The 18,259-nt window shown below is 40.4% G+C and overlaps 1 protein-coding gene across 5 annotated transcripts in view; it reads right to left on the reverse strand.

The window, feature by feature from the left end:
• The window catches only part of INPP4B (inositol polyphosphate-4-phosphatase type II B), a 270,218-nt gene that overhangs the window by 61,661 nt on the left and 190,298 nt on the right, over window positions 1-18,259 (reverse strand). For all 5 annotated transcript variants that reach the window (XM_070757759.1, XM_070757756.1, XM_070757758.1 and 2 more), the window contains 3 exons: window positions 10,136-10,308; window positions 6,150-6,273; window positions 1,943-2,060 (listed from right to left, as the gene is read on the reverse strand). In XM_070757759.1, coding sequence (XP_070613860.1) covers window positions 1,943-2,060; window positions 6,150-6,273; window positions 10,136-10,308 — 415 coding nt within the window. The remainder of the gene's footprint in view (window positions 1-1,942; window positions 2,061-6,149; window positions 6,274-10,135; window positions 10,309-18,259) is intronic.

Below are 18,259 nucleotides of genomic sequence, written 5' to 3' on the forward strand. Positions count from 1 at the left end.
GATCGAAACATTTAAATATGTTAAAGGGTTAAATAAGGTCCAGGAGGGAAGTGTTTTTAATAGGAAAGTGAACACAAGAACAAGGGGACACAATCTGAAGTTAGTTGGGGGAAAGATCAAAAGCAACATGAGAAAATATTATTTTACTGAAAGAGTAGTAGATCCTTGGAACAAACTTCCAGCAGACGTGGTTGGTAAATCCACAGTAACTGAATTTAAACATGTCTGGGATAAACATATATCCATGCTAAGATAAAATACAGAAAATAGTATAAGGGCAGACTAGATGGATAATGAGGTCTTTTTCTGCCGCCAGTCTTCTATGTTTCTATGTCCCTTACCATGATTCTTATGGCAATCCTGTTTCCCCAAACCATAGCGTATTTCATTAGCAGAAACTTTCTGCACATCATATTGTACTCCGAGTTGGTAATTGGTCATTAAGAAACCTGCTTGGCAAAAGGCCTGTTCCTAAAACAAGATTTTCTATAATGTTTCTTCCTTTGTCATAGAGTCACTAAGTCTGAAAATGCAGGAAATGTATTTTTGACATGCTGTGATATTTTAATTGAGACATGATAGCAATAATGTCTCAACTTACTATCAGTCGCTTAGTTAAGGAGGCTCTATTTGTTTATGAAGGCTCTGTTTTTTAAGGAGGGACCGCCTTCTGCTGCACGAATCCCAGCGACCAGTTAGGTCCCACAGAGTGGGTCTTCTCCGGGTCCCGTCAACCAAACAATGTCGCTTGGTGGGACCCAGAGGAAGAGCCTTCTCTGTGGCGGCCCCGACCCTCTGGAACCAACTCCCCCCAGAGATTAGAATTGCCCCCACCCTCCTTGCCTTTCGTAAGCTGCTTAAAACCCACCTCTGCCGCCAGGCATGGGGGAACTGAGATGCACTTTGCCCCTAGGCCTTTACAATTCTATGCATGATATGTCTGTATGTATGTTTGGTTTTTATATAATGGGTTTTTAACTGTTTTTAGTATTGGATTTTGTTATGTACTGTTTTACTGCTGTTGTTAGCCCCCCCCGAGTCTGCGGAGAGCGGCGGCATACAAATCCAATCAATCAATCAATCAATCAATCAATTAATTAATTAATAAATGTTTGTAGAGTGTAAATACTATTTGCTAGGAGAATAGCACAAAGTTGCTATGAGGCCGGCAACCTCTACAACAAAATTGAGTCTCATGTTTGATCGACTGGACTCTCTCCAAAAAACAAAAAGATAAGTTGTGTACTGCTGGACCCTGGAGTTGGCTGAGTAGCAGATAGAGCCCTGCAAACCCCTGGGGTGGCCAGATGGGAAGTAGGCCTCAGCCTACAGTCTGTAACTGGCTACCAAAGATGCTGACCAGCTTTAGGCTCCCTTGCCTGGCTGAATAGCCAGTTTAGCCGATTGGAGCAATCCAAGGTCTGCCCTGAAAGACTCAGTGTTCCACTTAATGACCTGCATGTTTGTTTAACAATTGCATAGGAGAAAGCAGTGATGTTGGGTTATTAGATGAGACCTTTTATTAATGGTCATTGCAACATGCGACTAAAATGGGCAAACTCCTTATAGTCACATCTTGAAGACTACCTGTAATTGTAATCTTTTGTTGGGCCTATGCCAGGTTTGGTCTAGATAGCAAAAAAACCCCACCTATATTCAAACATCAGAAGACATACTGCTGAGTGTTTTTCATATAAAAAGAAAAACACCTATTCTCCTCTCTTCATTTTTGACAATATAAAATTACACAATTAAAATCAAAGGAGTTTCTCTACTCAATGAAACCTGCAATTTCCTTAAACAGAACATCCTGTCCGCTGCAATTTGCTTAAAAGTTGTTCATCCTGATTTCTGCCTCTTTCTTAAACATCACATAATTTCCTCTTCAATTTTTTTTGGTGCTATATCAAGTTAACATTTTTGAAAAGAACAGAATACATACCGTCTTCCTGTTATAACAGGCAGTAGATCATCTGATTTAGTTTCAGTTATTTTAAACATGACTTTTTGTAAGTCTGATATTCCCACAGCCATATCTTCTAGCATCCCAATTTCATCACCTATAATGAAAAAAACAACTTTAAATTGAAAAAAACCTAAAATAAAATATATATGACTAGATACTCTGCTTGGTTTAAAGGAAAAATGTAAATCAAATACAGTGATACCTTGTCTTACAAACTTAATTAGTTCCGGGATAAGGTTCTTAAGGTGAAAAGTTTGTAAGATGAAACAATGCTTCGCATAGGAATCAATGGAAAAGCGATTAATGTGTGCAAGCCCAAAATTCAACCCTTTTGCCAGCCAAAGCGCCCATTTTTGTGCTGCTAGGATTCTCCTGAGGTTCCCCTCCATAGGAAACCCCACCTCTGGACTTCTGTGTTTTTGCAATGCTGCAGGGGAATCCCAGCAGGGGAATCCCAGCAGGGGAATCCCAGCATTGCAAAAACAAGTGCTTCGCTGGCAACGGAAGTCCGGAGGTGGGGTTTCCCATGGAGGGAAGCCTCAGGGAAATCCCAGCAGCACAAAAACCGGTGCTTTGCTGGCAATGGAAGTCCGGAGGCGGGGAATCCCAGCGGTGGGTTTGTAAGGTGAAAATAGTTTGTAAGAAGAGGCAAAAAAATCTTAAACCCCGGGTTTGTATCTTGAAAAGTTTGTATGATGAGGCGTTTGTAAGATGAGGTATCACTGTATAGAGGTCAGTTTTTAAGATTAAACTATATCAACTTTTACCATGTGTTTAAAAAAGTGATAATTCTTCCCTCTAATTATTTGCTTACTATGGGTTTCTTTATTTGCATTATTAACTAGAGGTCTCTGGATATTTGTTATGTTCTACAACTTCTAAGTAAATCTCTGTTTTCCTACCATACTAGCAATATTTTGAGACATTTATTCACCAAAGCAGATGCAGACCTAGATCTAGGTTGACATACTGCAGTGCAGTATAACTGCACCAAGCCATAAATAAGGTTTGTTTAATCTGGCAGGGTATGTTATGCGAACCCACTATGAGCACATTCTGTGAATAAATCCATCTTTTTCCTCATTATTGCATAAAAGCCACCATTCAGATTCTTAGGATATTATTATATACAACATTGTAAAATTATAGCTGCAGTTCTTTGGCTGATGTTGGATTTCATTTGCATCAAGTTCTTTCCAACAATATAAGACACTGTAACGCATTGACATAGTACATTTTCAGATCCAAATAATGTGGCCTTTTGTAATTGAGAGATGGAAATTTTGTTTATTATGGTTGGTTACACAGCCAGATATTTAGACTGGATCTGGTATTTTTGTCCACCTAGTACAGAGTGTTTCTTCAAGGGCTGCATTAAGCATTGTAGTTCTCCTATGTGGTCTGGCCAGGAAAGACACCTCTTGCAGCACCCTGTCAGCCAAAATGGGGCACAGACTCCACATTTCCTATTTTCAGCCTGGGCGGTGTCCTGCAGCAGTTTTGGCCGGCACTATTTTGGCCAGGCTTGTGCTGCAGGAGGCAGTCCAGACAAAAAACGAGGCGTGGGCCTTGAATTTGACACCCCTAACCTATTGCATCCTTTCTAAGTATCTGGGATAGACAGACGTTGTTTGATGATGTTAAAGATACTGTCCCAGAATGTAAGCTGTTCTAAGAAAATCTGTCTTTTGCAACTGACATATAGTGATTTTGTCAATACCAAGTGGTGCAGCCAGAATTAGCCTTTTTGTCTCTTTCTTCAAATGTCTTATTTATTTATTTATTATTTAGATTTATATGCCGCCCCTCTCTGCAGACTCGGGGCGGCTCACAACAAAGTGAAACAATTTACAACAAATCTAAATTACAGTTTAAAAATATTTTAAAAACCCCATTTTCTAAAGAAACATACATACAGACATACCATTCATAAATTGTATATGCCCGGGGGAGATGTCTCAGTTCCCCCATGCCTGACGACAAAGGTGGGTCTTAAGGAGCTTACGAAAGGCAAGGAGAGTAGGGGCAGTTCTAATCTCCGGGTGGAGTTGGTTCCAGAGGGTTGGGGCTGCCACAGAGAAGGCTCTTCCCCTGGGGCCCGCCAACCGACATTGTTTAGTTGACGGGACCCGGAGAAGGTCCACTCTGTGGGACCTAATCGGTCGCTGGGATTCTTGCGGCAGCAGGCGGTCTCAGAGATATTCTGGTCCAGTCTTAATCTTGTCTATTGTTGTTATCTGCTTGTTTGCTAAGTTTTTTGTGTACTGGCTATGTAATACTTTGTCTTGCCATGTCTCTTTTCTACTTTTCATTTGATTTTTCTTAAAAGCCAATTTGGTCACTTTGGTATTCAATAAATCTTGGGATGTACTAGCTTCAGTGAATCCTTAGATATTCTTCCAGTATCCTTTTTTTCCTTCTTCAACAGTCTGGTGTGCTTGCAACATTCCCAATCCTCCAGTGCTCCTTGAAAAATAGACTCTTGTCAACATTGCTGTATGGATAAAGGGCATGATTCATTGTATTATTTTTCTGATCTTTCTATCCACCGCTTCTAGATCAGCTTGAGTCGAATCCTTTATTCCAGTTATACAGTATATCTAATGCTTGGTATTAATTGTTTTGGCAGATTTCCACCATTGAGTTTGTAGTTTAAGATCTTCTTCCCTCTTTTGATGAATTCACTACCAACTTTGTTGATTTTGGTATGCTCCACATTGTCAGTCTAAAGCAGGGGTGTCAAACTCATTGTGGGTTGTATCAGGATTTTGTGTGTCCTTGGGGAGGGGGACAGGATGGGCATGGCCTGGTCATTGCAGCTGACTGGGTGAGCATGGCTGGGTTGGGCTGGAGCCAGGGCAGCACGGGTTGGTCCTTCGCCATCTTCGATCTGGTTTGTGGACTTTGTGTTTGACTTATCTGATTTAAAGCATACCCTAGTACTGTCATGGCGAACCTAGGGCACACGTGTCAGAAGTGGCACGCAAAGCTCTCTCTAGGGGCACATGCCTGATTGGCAGCTGTTCTTCTGATTTCCAACCTGCACATGTGCACTAGCCAGTTGCTCTTCCTGGGAGCTAGAAAACAGCCTGAAAATGGCCCAGAAAACAGTCTGAAAAAAGTCCCGGAAAATTCAATTCAATTCAATTTATTAGATTTGTATGCCGCTCCTCTCCAAAGACTCGGGGCGGCTCACAACAATAATAAAAACAATATTCCAGCGAAAACAAATCTAATATTAAAAAGCACATAAAACCCTATCATATTTTAAAAAGCAAACAACATATACATACCCAAACATAAATATAAAAAAGCCTGGGGGAAAGGTGTCTCAACTCCCCCATGCCTGGCAGTATAGATGGGTCTTGAGTAAAGACAAGTAGTGTGGGGGCTGTTCTAATCTCCGGGGGGGAGTTGATTCCAGAGGGCCGGGGCTGCCACAGAGAAGGCTCTTCCCCTGGGGCCTGCCAAACGACATTGTTTGGTCGATGGGACCCGGAGAAGGCCAACTCTGTGGGACCTTATCGGTCTCTGGGATTCGTGCGGTAGCAGGCGATTCCGGAGGTACTCTGGTCCAATGCCATGCATGACCTGAAAATAATCAGAAACCACCCATAAAATGGCACCAGCTGGCCATTCTGTATGCACATTCACGCACATGCACACATGTTCCAGTTTGGGCACTCGGTGCCAAAAGGTTCACCATCGCTGTCCTAGTATTTCTTTTCATCCAAGCTCTTCATGGAGCATCTTGATTCCTTTAGGATTTTCCCCATTGATGGTAAGAATAGATCCATGTAAAGCACCATGTAATAATCAGTGTGGAGGTCACATGGGTACTAGGCGCATACACAATTTGCACACACATGAATGAAAAATCTGGGGTGGAAAGGAAAAAAAAATGGCGACTGCATGCATAGTGCCAGAACTCGGCTTCTGCACATGCTCAGAAGGGGGGGGGGGAGCCAAAAATTTTTTCAAAAAAAGATGGCGGTGCCCATGGACTGGCACCAATTGATCTGGTTTCACAATGACGTCACCAGCGAATCGCTACCAGTTTGGCCTTCTAGGTATCTCTTCCGCTTCATCTCTCTTTACTGTACTCTTCCCTACACTCTTTAGTTGCTCTGAGAGTAAAGCTATTCTGGGAGTGAATAATTAGTTATCTGAGGTGAATACTTACTATATGTACTGAGAAGCCCTTCATACTGAACAATTAGGCCCACTGAATGAAGTTGCTGGAGAAAGCCTTGATCGCGTAAACTGGAGTGTAACTTGATGATGAATCCACAGATCAATCCAGCAAGCTAGATTAATGACAATAACCACACAAACAGATATATTAATTGCTTCAGCCAAAAGTTGAAATTATTGTAACATTTTATGTAAATCAAATTAGAGCCATTGGATCAAATGTTCAGTATATGGGGGATTAGAGACTTCTTTCCCCCAGGCTCCTTATAATTTATGTTTGGTATGTATGTGTTGTCTGGTTTTTAATATGATAGGGTTTTAGTTATTTCTCTTTAATATTAGATTTGTGTCACTATAATATTGTTTTTATCATTGTGAGCTGCCCCGAGTCTTTGGAGAGGGACGGCATACAAATCTAATAAATTTAAATAATAATAATAATAATAATAATAATAATAATAATAATAATTATTATTATTATTATTATTATTATATTCTTGCCATAGAATAAGCTGCTTTCATAAGCTGCTTAAAACCCACCTCTGCCGCCAGGTATGGGGGAATTGAGATACTCTTTCCCCTAGGCCTCTACAATTTTATGCATGGAATATGTGTATGTATGTTTGGTTTTTATAATAATGGGTTTTTAACTGTTTTTAGTATTGGATTATTATTATATGCTGTTTTATTACTGTTGTTAGCCGCCCCGAGTCTGCGGAGAGGGGCGGCATATAAATCCAATAAATAAATACATAAATAAATAGAAATTAGTCTTGAAAGAATATGGATAAGTGGCAGGAAAGAGAATATAAGTTCTTGGTTCTTTATTAATCTAGTATTAAGCTAGTAGCTTCCTGATGTCATACATACATACATTCAAAATCATGTTCAGAACCCACAAACTCAAATCTACCCTCAACCATAGTTTACTGGGTAACTTTGGGTAATAATTTCCCACCAGACGTATTTGGTTTGTTCTTTGAGGGAGTGTTGATGCAGATGGTGCAGAAGAGTGTGCTATATATGCCATTTGGAATTTCTAGAAAAGGGGCTACAAATCTAAAGAACAAATTTCCATCAGATCATATTAATATGGCTAATGATGCTTATGATAGTTACAAATCAGAGCTTCAGAAGGGTTATTAGGTGCCAGTTCTAGTCTTAAGATGTGCCTTTTATTTATTTCATTATAAATATAGTTATTGTTATGCTACTTTGATTGAACGTGTAATTTTTGGTTCTTCAAGTGATAATTGAAAACAAATACATTTGGGCTTGCGAGTTGGTTGGTAAATTTAATAAGTGGTTTACGATGAAAGCAAAATGTATAAGAGTGACAGGGAAGAGGGGAGTTTGGCAGACAGCCCAATCATCTGTATCATCCTTGGATTCTGAACAAGAATTAATGACACATCCAAGGATGCGCAGAGTGATGCATAGGAGACAACAACTGAAGGATTGTTACAAGAAAAAATGAGGCCGCCTTTGGTTGGGTGGGGCTGCTGTAATTAGTGCTACAGATAAAAGTGCAACCTGGTGTTTTAGCCTCATGGCAGTTTATCTGATTCATTGTTTCGTCCAGATCGTGGTTTTTGTGCTGTTCAAGATTGCGTGTGGACTCTCGGGACTTTAGAATTGGACTCAATTTCCCAGTTATTGGGTGAGCAATTGGATTGCATTTAACCTGTGCCTTGTGTGTACCAGAAAATCCCTTTGACATTTAAAAAGGGAGCTGTTTCTGTTTTTCTGTCTATAAAAACTTTTGGGTTTTCCTTTTATCGCGTGGTGTGTGTCTTCCTGGACTAATTACCCTGTAATTACAGGCGGTTGAAACACTCCGGCAGAATAAATAATAATAATAATTTATTAGATTTGTATGCCATAGGTTCACCATCACTGCTATATAGACAAGAGGTCTTCAAACTTGGCAATTTTAAAACTTGTGGACTTCAACTGCCAGAATTCTCCAGTCATCATGCTGGCTGGAGAATTCTGAGTTTTGAAATCCACAAGTCTTAAAGTTGCCAAGTTTGGGGACCTCTGATATAGACAAAAGACTGTTCCTTGCTTAGACAGTGATAGAATACTAATTATTATAAAATTAATTTAAATCCTTAATATTACTTTATTATCATTAATAAGGACCGTTCAATTATTGAAATGACTTGAAATTTTTATAGTTCTTTCAGGAGGGCTAAGTGACAGATATTATAGACAAATAATGTCGATTTATGCTTATGGGGTTTTTTTTAGCAGTGTTGAAGTGCTCAATTTTATTGAAACAATAATGTCCCATAGTTGTCTCTAAGTATCTACTTGTGTGGTTTGTTGGTTATTTACTTATTTACTTAATCACCATGAAAAGGAATAAAGTGACTTATTGAAGTAAATAAACAAACACTGTTCAATATTGCAGAACTTATCAGAGAAATACATCCAAGATGGGAATGTTGGCTTCAAATGGATTGACAAAAGGAGCATTTTATAATAAATAATCTCGTGCCTGAATATCTAAAATACGTGGTAAGCATTACATCTGACTAACATTTTGTCAGGAGAATACTCTTGCAATGGATATACCTCATAAGCAGGCACTCAAGGTTGTGTCTTGCAAGAAGGCCATGAATTATCAATGGAGAGCAAAAGGAACATGTCATTGGAGAGACTGAACTCTTTGATGTGTTGTACTACAATTTTCAAAATTCCCAACTAACTTGCTGATTGAAGATGATGAGAGTTATAGTTCAACACAGTGATACGAAACCAGGTTGAAGAAGGATGCTTCAGAGTAATGAAAATATTCTTTGCTGTCTCCCCCCTACTATTCAATATCTACATGAAACCGCTGGGTGAGATCATCCAGGGGCATGGGATGAGGTATCATCGGTATGCGGATGATACCTAGTTATACATCTCCACCCCATGCCCAGTCAACGAAGCAGTGGAAGTGATGTGCCGGTGCCTGGAGGCTGTTGGGGTCTGGATGGGTGTCAACAGACTCAAACTCAACCCGGATAAGACAGAGTGGCTGTGGGTTCTGCCTCCCAATGACAATTCCATCTGTCCGTCCATAACCCTGGAGGGGGGGAATTATTGACCCCCTCAGAGAGGGTCCGCAACTTGGGCGTCCTCCTCGATCCACAGCTCACATTAGAGAAACACCTTTCAGCTGTGGAGAGGGGGGCGTTTGCCCAGGTTCGCCTGGTGCACCAGTTGTGGCCCTATCTGGACCGGGACTCACTGCTCCCAGTCACTCATGCCCTCATCACCTCGATGTTCGACTACTGTAATGCTCTCTACATGGGGCTACCTTTGAAAAGTGTTTGGAAAGTTCAGATCGTGCAGAATGCAGCTGCGAGAGCAATCATGGGCTTCCCAAGGTATGCCCATGTTACACCAACACTCTGCAGTCTGCATTGGTTGCCAATCAATTTCCGGTCACAATTCAAAGTGTTGGTTATGACCTATAAAGCCCTTCATCGCATCGGACCAGAATATCTCTGGGACCGCCTTCTGCCGCACGAATCCCAGCGACCGGTTAGGTCCCACAGAGTTGGCTTTCTCCGGGTCCCGTCGACTAAACAATGTCGTTTGGCGGGACCCAGGAGAAGAGCCTTCTCTGTGGCAGCCCGACCCTCTGGAACCAGCTCCCCCCAGATATCAGAGTTGCCCCCACCCTCCTTGCCTTTCGCAAGCTCCTTAAAACCCCCCTCTGTCGTCAGGCATAGGGGAACTGAAATTTTTTCCCTTTCCCCATGGCTTATAGAATTTATACGTGGTATGCTTGTATGTATGATTGGGTCTTTAAATTGGGGTTTTTAAGATTATTTTTAATATTAGATTTGTTCACATTATCTTTTTTATTGTTGTTAGCCGCCCCGAGTCTTCGGAGAAGGGCGGCATACAAATCTAATAAATACAAATACATCTATTACTTTTCAATAAAATAAAGGATTATCAAAAGAAAACACCTACTGCTTGACTGAAGACGATATCTCTTCTTAATGTCAACATTAAGCACTGTGGCAAACAACATGCCAGTTCCTGAAGCAGAACAAAAGACATTGACTCTTTTGCCCTAGTCACCATTTCTCCAATACAGTCATTCAGTGTAACTGTGAGAGGATACAGTTGTTCGTACCAGTCACCTGTAACAAATGAGGAACATTGACAGTGACCATCACAGTAGAATTGAAATATATCAGAACATATGTAACTATCATATTTCATTCATGTACACACTGATTTATAGTTATGTGCCTAATTATGGGAACTTCATTTCCCTCTTTTAAGTAATTTTTATTAATTTGTTTTAAAAAGCATAATCAAGAAAATATATACATTGACATATTTGCAATTTTTGCAATACACAAAAAAGGATGTCCTCTCTCTCCATTGATATTTATACTGGCTATAGAGATTTTACTAATACAGATTCGAACTAATAAGGATATTAAAGGACTGAAAATAAAAGATCAAGAATATAAGATTCAGGCATTCGCCGATGACCTAGTTTTTAACATAGAAGATCCCATTCAATGCGGCGGGAAATTATTAGATGAAATTATTAAATTTGGGAAAGTAGCGGGGAACTTCATTTTCCTATGTAATTTATTATATAGTCTTTTGCTCTCATTATGCTACTATAGAAAGAAGATAAACTGTAGTTTATTATAACCTAAATTAGCACTAAATATTCTTGATTGATTTCATGTAGATCTGCTGTATATGTGGCTATCTGAAACTATTTGCAGAACATTTCTGACATTTATTTCAGAAAAAAAAACTGAACAAAATCCAGATTTTCTCAGTCTAGTGCTATTGCCTTGGAAATTATTATAATTTTCATTCCAACTTTCACGAAACAAGATCATCAAATTTTTATTTGTGACTATTTTATAATACAGTATAAGTATGTGTACATATTTCATAATATTTTCAGTTCCAAATAATTTTCCATTTTTATCTTTAAAAGATGAAAAGAGGAGAAAGAAGAATAAAACAGAAAATGGTCATCTTTCTTTCTGAAACCTTTATTGGATTGTAAGCATTGTTATTATAGATACTATATTTAACTTGTCATGGAACAATGTGCCATTGGTGCTGGCATTATCTAATGAGTTTAAAACAAGTCCATAAAATGTTCTGTACCTACTCTATATTGTCAGATGAACCTCCCCCGGGTGAAAAGGATTAAAAAGTTATATAGTCTTGAAGCAAAAAAAAATCACTCCCATTAAATATTAAAAGCCACTTTGTTACTCACTAGTGTTCCTTCAGTATCTGAAAAGTGCATTAGTTTGAAAGGACTTGCTTTGTCTTAGTGATATCATCATATATCAAATCATACCTATATATCATTTTGTCATGCATTCCACCCTCTCTCTTAACTCCAATAAATTGCAGCCCATCACTGTATTAAATTCACTTCCATTTGTTTTCATGATCTCATGATGTAGGCAGATCTGTTTGACCATATAGTTCCAAACTGTTATATAATTTCAGGTGACTTCTGCCTATATACAATTTTCTGAGTATTCAAAAAATGCTAGAAACTTTTTTAAAAAAAGATAAATGATACAAAAATAACCCAACAGTTGCAAAACGATCAATATAAGATAAATATTACTAACATGACAGAACTAGACAAGAATCTAAAATAGACATGTTAGACCAAATTGGTAAATACTATCCAATATTATATAGTAAATAGACATCTGGCATGTAACCTTGGAAAAATACTTGAAAACAATATTATAAATATTGAAGTGCAACAAAATGTTTTTAATTAAACCATAACAGAAGATAAAACTAAAGAAATTATTTAAAAACTGAAACTGAACAGAACTCCAGGAGTTAATGTTATCTCTAAAACATACAGTGCTTACATTAAATTCTAGATAGCATGCGTTCATTGTTTTGGTTGATTTGACATTCACAATAGTTATAAAATTAGTAATAAAACCAATAAAACAAGAGTACTTGGAAGGAGCAGCAACCCAGGAACATCAGAGACAAAACCAGACAAAATTCCTACGTATTTATATTAAAAATAAGAGTGATAGGAAAACCACAGGATATTTAACTATTGAGATATTTAAAGAGGTCTTTGATTATTGAATGCAATTCTACCATAATTGCAGTGAACAAACAATAAACATACTTTTTTCATTTGGACCTTGTTCTGTCGGGCTCTCTGGTAGACTCCTCCCAAAAATTCACAGGTACAAATTTCAGACACATACATGTTTGAAAATTCAAAACAATGTTCTTTATAATGAAAATTCACTTAAACTAAGCCCTCTTTTGGTATAGCAAAGAGCACTGGTCTCCAAACAAACTGGTAATTTGTACAAGTCCCTTATCAGTTCTGTGATACTTAGCTTGCAGCTGGGAGGCAATTCACAGTCCTTCTTCTTTCACAAAGTGAAACACACTTTGCTCTGGTTTAGTTTCAAAGCGGGGAAAAATCAGCACACAAAAGGTCAAAGTCAGTAAAGCAGTCACGAAACACAATGATCAGATAATCCTCCACAATGGCCAAACGCAGAGGCTGCTCTTTATAGCAGCCTCACTAATTACCACACCCCCACCCAACCACAGGTGGCCTCATTTTCTTGGATAATAATCTCTCAGTTGTTGTTGCCTATGCATCGCTCTCCGCATGCTTGGCTGTATCGTTAACTCTTGTTCCGAATCCAAGGAGGAGCTAGATAATTGATCTCCTTCTGAGCTGTCTGCCACACTCTCCTCCTCCCTGTCACTCATGTCTTCTTGGTCAGAAGAGCCTTCATCAGCAGATTCCACCGGGGGCAAAACAGGCCTGCAGCATGTGGATGTCTCCCCCACATCCACAGTCCTTGGGGCAGGAGCTGGGCCAGAGCTAACCACAACAGACATAATGCTGGAAAATATATTCCTGCAGCCTTCTGACAAGCATCTTAAAATAAAAGTTTGCCAAAGATGGATGCCATCCAAAAGTGTAACCTATCAACTTCATGTCCCTGACAAAATGTTCCACAAGCAGAAATATACAACCAGATTGCTACCTGAGAATAAAAGAAATCCAGGTCAAAATAACCCGTTAGGTAACAGCAATTGCTGTTTTCTCAGGTTGTTATTTCATATCTCATGGGTGACTGCAGGTTACAGCTGAATGGCAATTCTACATTGTTTTTCTCTCACAGTGGGAAATTGTAAAAAAAAAAAAGTACTAGTGGAAACTAGCATGACAGGGAGATTAGGACAAAAATCTCGATGATATCTGACGTTATATCTTCACATTGTTTCCTACTCTATTTTTAGATGGGAGCATATTCAGTTTTCAAATTCCATCTTCAGGTTGAGATACAGCTCAAGAAAAATATATAGTTTTAATTTATTGAAAATGAAGTATTTAAAAATGTAAACAGACTGATAACATGTAAGCTTAACCTATCTATACTTTTCATCAACTTAAATATTTTGAAATTGCAATTTCAAAAACGTGCACATTTGTTTGTTTGTTTAGTTTATTTATTTATTTATTTTGTCCAATACAAATTGAAAGTTAAAGAGAATAAAAACATGTAGTAGTAAATATGACAAAGCAGTTTCCGTGCTGTAGCCAAGTCTGAAGCCAGATTGAAATGGGTCTTGGTAATAGTGCTTCCTATGATCCATGCTCAATTCCACGGAGAGTGGTCACATTCTCATAAGGTGTAGAGAAAAAAGTTGATGTGGTAGAAGAACCACAGTTTTGAAACCAGCATGCCTAAGTAACTATAAAAAAACTCAAAAATCGAATTCTCTACATGAGGCTACCTTTGAAAAGTGTTTGGAAACTTCAGATCAGGCAGAATGCAGCTGCGAGAGCTATCATGGGCTTTCCTAAATATGCCCATGTTACACCAACACTCCGCAGTCTGCATTGGTTGCCGATCAGTTTCTGGTCACAATTCAAAGTGTTGGTTATGACCTATAAAGCCCTTCATGGCATTGGACCAGAATATCTCCAGGACCGCCTTCTGCCGCACGAATCCCAGTGACCAGTTAGGTCTCACAGAGTTGGCCTTCTCCGCGTCCCGTCAACTAAACAATGTCGTTTGGCGGGACCCATGGGAAGAGCCTTCTCTGTGGCGGCCCCGACCCTTTGGAACCAACTCCCCCCAGATATCAGAGTTGCCCCCACCCTCCTTGCCTTTCGTAAGCTCCTTAAAACCCACCTCTGTCATCTGACATGGGGGAATTGAGACATTCCCTTTCCCCTAGGCTTATAAAATTTATGCATCGTATGTCTGTAGGAATATTTGATTTCTTAAATTAGGGTTTTTAAATTAACTTAAATTATTGGATTTGTTTATATTGTTTTATTGTTGTTGTTAGCCGCCCCGAGTCTTCGGAGAGGGGCGGCATACAAATCTGATAAATTAAATAAAAATAAATAAAAATAAATTCAACAGAAATTGTGTTCCAAATTGTTCCCCAGTGTAAACAATCCTATCGATACACTTTATACTGGAGATTCATGAGTATTGTATATATGTGTATATATGTGTAACACATACACATTTCTGTGCATATTGCACAAGGACATATAATCTATGAATCTGAAACTTTAAAGTTCAAGCCCAAAATTGTATAATTGCTTCATAAAACATTCTTTAAAAGGAATATTTTGTACCTGATTTACTCTGCAATGAAATCATAATGCTGATGACACCACAGATGGTTACTATGGAAACTGATCTGAAATCTAGCCTTAAAGGATATTCATCAAATTTGAAGAAAAATAAGGGGAATATATCTTTCCAGCTTAAGGTTGTTAATATAGGGAAATGTTAAAGGAATTGATAATATAGATAAATTTTAATACAAAAATATAAACCAAAGACAGAACTACACAAAATTGGTCCACAAACAAGCATACATAACTATTAAAGGATTTTGTTCTGAGGTAAGAAACATTTAAGGAGGATACAATGATCAGAGATACTAAGAGGGAGAAATGAAATAATCAAGAAAATAAAATAGTAAATATAGCTGAAAATAATTTATTCTATTCACCCTACTTTTCCATCCTTGCAAAAGCCTCTTGCCTCCTCACACTGCTTCATGCATTTTTAAATGTTATTTTCTAATCCTTTTGAGAAAACCCATCATATGTTTATCAGCCTTCTGTTTCTTCTCAATAGTTTATATTGTATGTTTGATTTTTGATGAGATCCTCATTCATTCTTTCCACATGATCAAATAACTTCTATGGCTTTCTTTCATAATAGTGATTCATATTTGCATTCAGTCCACATTCATTCATTTTAATGATCACTTATTTTACCACACATACTTGAATAACCCATTCTCATAGCATTTATTGCACTTTTATGTTTCCCAGACATTGCTAATTCATCTTTCTGTATGTTAAATAGATAGAAGCATGTACTTTATTTATTTATTTATTTATTTATTTATTTATTTATTTATTTATTTGTTCCTTTGTTTGTTTGTTTGTTTGTTTGTTTGTTTATTTATTTATTTATTTATTTATTTATTTATTTATTTATTTATTACATTTGTATGCTGCCCCTCTCCGTAGACTCGGGGCGGCTCACAACACAATAAAAAAGTTCATAACAAATCTAATAATTAAAAAATTTAAAATATTTTAAAACCCCCATAATTAAACAGACATACGTACAAACATACCAATCATAAATTGTATAGGCCCGGGGGAGATATCTCAGTTCCCCCATGCCTGACGACGAAGGTGGGTTTTAAGGAGTTTACGAAAGGCAAGGAGGGTGGGGGCAGTTCTAATCTCTGGGGGGAGTTGGTTCCAGAGAGTCAGGGCCGCCACAGAGAAGGCTCTTTTTTTAAAAAAAAAAAATTATTTGGATTTGTATGCCGCCCCTCTCCGAAGACTCGGGGCGGCTCACAACAAGTGAAAAACAATCCAATACAATCCAATTAATTAAAATATTATAAGTTTAAGAAAATCCCCTATACTAACATACACACATACAAGCATACCATATATAACTTCAACGTGCCCAGGGGGAGATGTTTAGTTTCCCCATGCCTGACGGCAAAGGTGGGTTTTGAGGAGTTTACGGAAGGCAGGAAGAGTAGGGGCAGTTCTGATCTCCGGGGGGAGTTGGTTCCAGAGGGCCGGTGCCGCCACAGAGAAGGCTCTCCCCCTGGGGCCCGCCAACCGGCATTGTTTAGTTGACGGGACCCGGAGGAGGCCCACTCTGTGGGACCGAATCGGTCGCTGGGATTCGTGCGGCAGAAGGCGGTCTCGGAGATATTCTGGTCCAGTGCCATGAAGGGCTTTAAAGGTCATAACCAACACTTTGAATTGTGACCGGAAACTGATCGGCAGCCAATGCAGACTGCGGAGTGATGGTGAAACATGGGCATACCTGGGTAAGCCCATGACTGCTCTCGCAGCTGCATTCTGCACGATCTGAAGTTTCCGAACACTTTTCAAAGGTAGCCCCATGTAGAGAGCATTACAGTAGTCGAACTTCGAGGTGATGAGGGCATGAGTGACTGTGAGTAATGAGTCCCGGTCCAGATAGGGCCGCAACTGGTGCACCAGGCAAACCTGGGCAAACGCCCCCCTCGCCACAGCTGAAAGGTGGTTCTCTAATGTGAGCTGTGGATCGAGGAGGACGCCCAAGTTGCGGACCCTCTCTGAGGGGGTCAATGATTCCCCCCCCCAGGATAATGGACGGACAGATGGGATTGTCCTTGGGAGGCAAAACCCACAGCCACTCCGTCTTATCCGGGTTGAGCTTGAGTCTGTTGACACCCATCCAGGCCCCAACAGCCTCCAGGCACCGGCACATCAGTTCCACCGCTTCGTTGACTGGGCATGGGGTGGAGATGTAAAGCTGGGTATCATCGGCATATTGATGATACCTCACCCCATGTCCTTGGATGATCTCACCCAGCGGTTTCATGTAGATGTTAAATAGCAAGGGGGAGAGGACCAACCCCTGGGGTACTCCACAAGGGAGAGACCTCGGAGTCGACCTCTGACCCCCCACTAACACCGACTGCGACCGGCCAGAGAGGTAGGAGGAGAACCACTGAAGCACAGTGCCTCCCACCCACAACCCCTCCAACCGGTGCAGAAGGATACCATGGTCGATGGTATCGAAAGCCGCTGAGAGATCGAGGAGCACCAGGACAGAGGATAAACCCCTGTCCCGGGCCCGCCAGAGATCATCCATCAACGCGACCAAAGCGGTTTCCGTGCTGTAACCGGGCCTGAAGCCCGACTGCTGGGGACCTAGATAATCGGCTTCTTCCAAGGACCGCTGGAGCTGGAGTGCCACCACCTTCTCGACAACCTTCCCCATGAAGGGAAGGTTGGAGACTGGACGATAGTTGTTAAGTACTGCTGGGTCCAGGGAAGGCTTCTTGAGGAGGGGGCGCACAAGCGCTTCTTTATAGAGTGATGGAAAAACTCCCCTCCCCAAGGAAGCGTTGGTAATCTCCTGGGCCCAGCTCCGTGTCACCTCCCTGCTGGCCGAGACCAACCAGGAGGGACACGGATCCAGTAAACAGGTGGCGGAACTCACAGCTCCAATGGCCTTGTCCACTTCATCAGGTGTCACCAGATCAAACTCTTCCCAGACAGGTGGACAAGTACGTGCCCCAGTCACCTCTACTGACTCGTTGTCAGTCGACTCTGTTTTACAATTGGAGTCGAGGTCGGCCCGGATCTGAGCGACTTTATCAGCGAAAAACGTGTTAAACTCCTCGGCACTACTCTGCAAGGGCTCCCCAACTCCCCCCTGGTTAAGAAGGGAGCGGGTCACCCTAAACAGAGGGGCCGGGCGGGATTCCGCTGATGCAATCAAGGCGGCATGGTACGCGCATCTTGCCGTCTTGAGCGCCACTTGGTAAGTCTTAATAAAAGCTCTTAGAAGTGTTCGATCAGATTCAGACCTACTCTTCCTCCATCGCTTCTCTAGACGTCTCTTTTGGCGTTTCAACTCCCGGAGCTCCTCGTTGAACCATGGGGCTCTACGGGGTCTAGCGCCACGGAGAGGTCGCAAAGGCGCAATCCAGTCGAGAGCCTCCGCAGCAGCCGTATTCCAGGCCTCCGCA

The sequence above is a fragment of the Erythrolamprus reginae genome, chromosome 7, assembly GCF_031021105.1.
Source record: "Erythrolamprus reginae isolate rEryReg1 chromosome 7, rEryReg1.hap1, whole genome shotgun sequence".
Taxonomy (NCBI): Eukaryota; Metazoa; Chordata; class Lepidosauria; order Squamata; family Dipsadidae; genus Erythrolamprus; species Erythrolamprus reginae.